The sequence below is a fragment of the Wasmannia auropunctata genome, unplaced genomic scaffold (assembly GCF_000956235.1).
Source record: "Wasmannia auropunctata unplaced genomic scaffold, wasmannia.A_1.0 LD336076.1, whole genome shotgun sequence".
Classification (NCBI taxonomy): domain Eukaryota; kingdom Metazoa; phylum Arthropoda; class Insecta; order Hymenoptera; family Formicidae; genus Wasmannia; species Wasmannia auropunctata.
In genome coordinates, this window is record NW_012026814.1 from 4,736 (window position 1) to 9,852 (window position 5,117).

The window sequence follows — 5,117 nt, forward strand, 5'->3', positions numbered from 1 at the left end:
CTGTGAAGTAATAAATGTTCCGTACAGAGAGGCTGTAGGATATGCCTGATGTTCTTGGCAATTGCAACTCGATCGGATATTGCCTACGCGGTGAGTTATGCATCACAATTTCTGGAGGAACCGAAACGGAATCATTGGGCGATAATTAAGCAAATCTTCAAGTACATCAGAAGCACAAAGAGTCTAGGAATTTACTACAAAGTTGCTGAGAGGACCGGTGAATTGGAAGCTTTCAGCGACGCTGATTATGCCAGCGATGTAACTACCCAAAGATCAGTCAGCGGAATCATCCTTAGATACAGTGGAGGAGCAGTTATTTGGGCGAGCAGACGACAAGAGTGTGTATCTCTCTCAACCACGGAGGTGGAATACGTTGCCTCTAGTGAAGCAACAAAAGACATTGTATAGTTAACTCGGTTGTTTAATGAAATCTCGCCCTTTAAAAACTCTACCTGTACTTTTAGTTGACAATGCTAGTGCTATAAAGCTCGCCAAAAACCTCGTATCTCACAAACGGTCGAAGCACATAGATGTGCGATTTCATTTTGTACGCGAGTGTTATCAAAATGGACAACTGGATACTGAACATGTACCTGGTAGTGATCAATTGATATTCTCACTAAGCCAATTGCGCGCGTGCAATTTGAGCGTTTACGTAAAATGTTAGGTATTACTACATACTAAAGGATTTTGTACTAACATTAAGGATTAGAGTTAAGGTTTCTTTTGTTTAACAGGCAGAGATATAAGTGCATTTTTCTTGTCTTTTACGTAAGCAAAGTTGTTTGAAGAATTTAAAGTTTTAGAGGAAGTGTTGAGATAAAAACTTTTAATTTGGGTATTGCCAGCCTGTCTGCCTAGTAACATTTTTCGTTTCTAAAGTTAGTTCTATTTGCTTCTTATGTGTTAGTCTTTTTTTTTTCGTAACTAGTCAGTTATCCGTCTGAACGGAAGTCTTCTCGTGAGTCTCTGTCGTCTTCGTATTGCGTGCGAACACGGAACGTTTTGTAACCCCTTTCTCAAGAATAAAAACTTAACAATAACTATTAAGAAGACATCATTCCTCAGGTAATAAATTAATGTAATTTGTAATCATTTCTACTTTTTGTCTTAATGTGAATATTTCTAAAGATACTTTTAAAGGACAATATTTCTTTCAATTTTTTAAAAATAAAATAATATTTTACTTAAATAATTAAATCTATATAACGAAATCTGAGCAATCATAGCGCAGAGAGTTATGCGTCTGCTTTTTCTGTGCTAAAGACTTGAGTTCAAATTACAGGAATCAAAGTTCGGAATTACAAGGATAATATTTTTGTTTACGAATTTGCGGATATTTTAATAATTTAATTTTAATAGTAAAGTAAAATGTTATAAGTTATTGAAAAGACTTTATTTGGACGACCTCAAAACGTCGTGAAAATAACGTTTTTAACTGTTCTAAATAATAACGTCTTATAAACATTCATTAATAGTCGTCGACATCATAGACCAAGAAATGACCACACATAGACGTCATCTTTTGACATCAGTCTGCTACTTGGGAATATTGCAATAGATTAGCATCCATTATGTCTGCTTAAATTTCTGTTCTGCCAGCAAAGTCTACCAACATAATAATATTATGCCAGTAGAAATCGAGCATTTACCATCTCGCAATAATTTAAAAATAGTTACAAAATGGTAAATTCTGCTCATCTTTTGGAATCAATCAGTTATCATATTCTATTAGCAGATTCTGTTATATTTCTGCTGAATTCTGTTGATGAAATTTGTAATAAACTCTTTACGAAATTTATTTTCTATAGATTTGAATATCTGGATAACATTTTGCGATCAAAGATTAAAGCTGCATAATATTTAAAAATGAGTGAAAGAATGTATGCTTGTTTTATTATGAAATTGAAATCCATTTCTCTCTCTTTGGAAAAATAGATTCATGCATACATATATAAAAATTAAAAACCAAACTGATGAAATATGAATACTGAGAATTGACTCCAAATGTCTATATGAATAAATAAAATATATCTCATATATCTTACAAAATCAAAACATAAAAACGCAGCTCGCATACGAGAGATCGGAGATGCCCCTTTGAAGAAAGCCTTAGAACATCTTGGTGGCTGGCCGGCGGTGATGGGTACGTCTTGGAGGCCACCATCTTATCCATTGGAAGTTCTCCTAGGTCGTCTACGGGGCGAATACAACATGGGCGTCTTACTGGAGCAATGGGTCGGTCCAGACGATAAGAATTCCTCAGCCAACATCCTCCAGGTGCGCCGGCAAAGTAAGGTCCCGTCAATCGACGGCAACATATCAACGCCCTAATGAACGGAAGTCGTTTAAATTTTACCTGGACTTTATTTTATTAAAAAGATTGCCATTATTGTAAATTAAAAATAATTATGTTCTTTTTATTTTTTTAAGTAATCTTTCTTCTTCAGAATATATTTTTGTCATCCAAAAATTAATTACAATAAAACGAGCTGTTATATCGTAAAGCTTATATTATAAGAATAATACGTAATATATATTGCAAGAGTTTAACACAATTTTAATTAGGTATGACTTTAGAAAAAAATGTAAATAGAAAGGACTCAGGCTCCGAAGAATAAATCAGAAATGATAAAGTAATGCTAATGCGAGCCGACACAGATATTAGTGTGTATAATAATTTTTATTGTTACAATATCCAGCCATATACAAATGCGCCGCACTGTTTTGTCGGTCTTAAAACACAGTCCTTTACATATAACCGGAATCCTGTAACGAATGAAATTAAATAAGCATTTAATATTTTTAATGCTAACAAGCATCTGTAAGAATCCTCCCAGACCAAATCAATTCATTACAGTTTCGGCTGTATGTAAAGGATTATCTCGACAAAATTATCTTTTTAAAAAAAGGTAAAGAAGGCGCTAAGTGTGTATGAAAAAACTCTCTATAAAAAAACTGTTATATCAAGTTATAATCCTAAAAAAATTGCGTTTTCTTATTCAACTCAAGTGATTCTTTGTATCAGTTATATTAAAGATTTGATATCAATAACTGGCGCCAAGTTAATAAATCTCACAATTCATATGCGATATTCTGACATATATGATATTCTGGCATTCGTTTCCACAAAGTATTTTTGAACATAATATGTATATTAAAATAGAGTGAAAAATATAATCACAAAAAATTAAAGAGGTAACAGTAAAAAAACGAAATAATTTAATTTAAATGCTAAAATTTTTTATGTAAAAATACATGGCGCTGCTAGACATCAAAATACATCAAGATAGTAAAAACATCAATATTTTAAACTGATAATGCAGACAGGAATCAAAATATCTCGTGTGAAAAACATAACGTTTCTACAGCTTACAACGTATATTTTCATTAATATACAGCATGTGGTAAACACTAGAACAAAGCTTTGGAACGAACGAAAGAGGAAGTAACATAGAAGTGCCCCCGATAGGCAATTATCTACATTTTATGAGTGCAATGAGACAGGGACTTTAGATCGCGCGCAGTACCAATACTCTCCCTCAAGATATAAAAAATCTTATGAGTCTAAGCACGAATTTCTCATCCTATACAGCTTTAAACAAACTTGAAATGCTTTCCTTTGGATAGCTCTTTCGTCATCAGATCCACCAACATGTCCTCCGTGGACAGGTGTTGAATATCAATTTTTTGGTCTCTTAGAGCCTCTCAGAAATGGTGTCGAATGTCAATATGCTTGCTGTGTGTATGGTAAGCCGCGTTTTCCGCGAGCTTCTTGGCTCCAATGTTATCGTCCAACAGCGTTCCATCAGCAAGTTCCTCAAATCCTAATTCTGCAAGGAATTCCTTCAAATAGATCGTCTCCTTGGTGGCCTCAAGGCCGGCCATATATCGGCCTCTGTTGAGGACAAGACTACAGATGTCTGCTTTTTAGAATCCCATGAGACTGATCCATCGTTTAGCAGGAAAATGTATCCGGTTGCCTGTCTATGGGGCAATTCCCCCAATCCGACAAACCGTGCGGTGCGCAGTTCGTGTGTTAGATGGATATTGTAACAATAAAAATTTCACACACCAACATCCGTATTGGCTCCTATTGGCAATTATTTCACTATATTTGATTTATTCCTTGGAGCCTATTTCTTCTATTTAATTTAAATTCTTCAGAATACGTTGCTGGATCACATTCAGAAAAACCTACAAAAACGACATCTTTCTACACTGTAACATTTCTCTCCTGGGTCAATCACATTCTATAATCCTTCGACGATTCTAAGTATCTTAAGAAGATTGCTGGTTTATCCCGTGAGTCAAGCTTTCTTTTAGTTAGTCTGTGTCTATACAGAATGCTTTGGATTCTCCGAACTCCTAGAAATAGGACACGTTTGGCTTCGTTCCGATCTATACCTCGTAGAGAGTCCTTCCACTTAGACTGGAACTTGGGGTTCCATTTCTGATGTAGTTGGCAGTTGAGATCGTCTCAACTCAAAACGACGCGTCGTTGCAATCCCGATTGCAACAACAGATCTCTTGCCGTATCTAACAGGATTCTTTCATTCGACGGTGCCATTCTGTTCCGGATGGTACGGCAGTGAGAATCTTTTGAAGTTTCCATGATCGGAAATGAAGACGTCAAATTCGAAATTCTTGTACTCCCTTCCATTGTTTGACTAGAGATACATGATTTTTCCATCTTTCACATTCTCGATCTTGTATTTCTTGAACACGCCAAATACTTCACTCTTTATCTTTAAAAATCATATTATTTAGAATGGTCATCGATAAAAGTGACAAAGTATTTGGTTCATCCGAGCGATTTAATACGTATGGGACCGCACACATTGGAGTAAATAATTTTCAGCAGCTACCCTGCCGAAAATGTTCGATTAAAACCGATTATAAAAAAAAGTTATCCGAATCGATCGGGATTTCTGCACCGAAAATACGGTATCAAAAAGGATTAAAATCATTCAAATCGGATATAATTCACTTTAGACTGATTAGTATCAGGTGATAGGAATCTATGTCAATCTAAACTTCGACGATTGCTTGTACAAAAAAAGCAATCAATCAAAAATTTACTGATTGATATATGAATATATCATGTCAAAATTAAA

The 5,117-nt window shown here is 34.9% G+C and overlaps 1 protein-coding gene across 1 annotated transcript in view; it reads left to right on the forward strand.

Moving 5' to 3' along the window:
• The first annotated feature begins 48 nt into the window (after nucleotides 1-48).
• Nucleotides 49-5,117, forward strand: part of LOC105449453 (membrane metallo-endopeptidase-like 1) — a 58,458-nt gene continuing 53,389 nt past the window's right edge. The window contains exons 1-2 of the mRNA XM_011688705.1: nucleotides 49-382; nucleotides 2,072-2,280. Coding sequence (XP_011687007.1) covers nucleotides 49-382; nucleotides 2,072-2,280 — 543 coding nt within the window. The remainder of the gene's footprint in view (nucleotides 383-2,071; nucleotides 2,281-5,117) is intronic.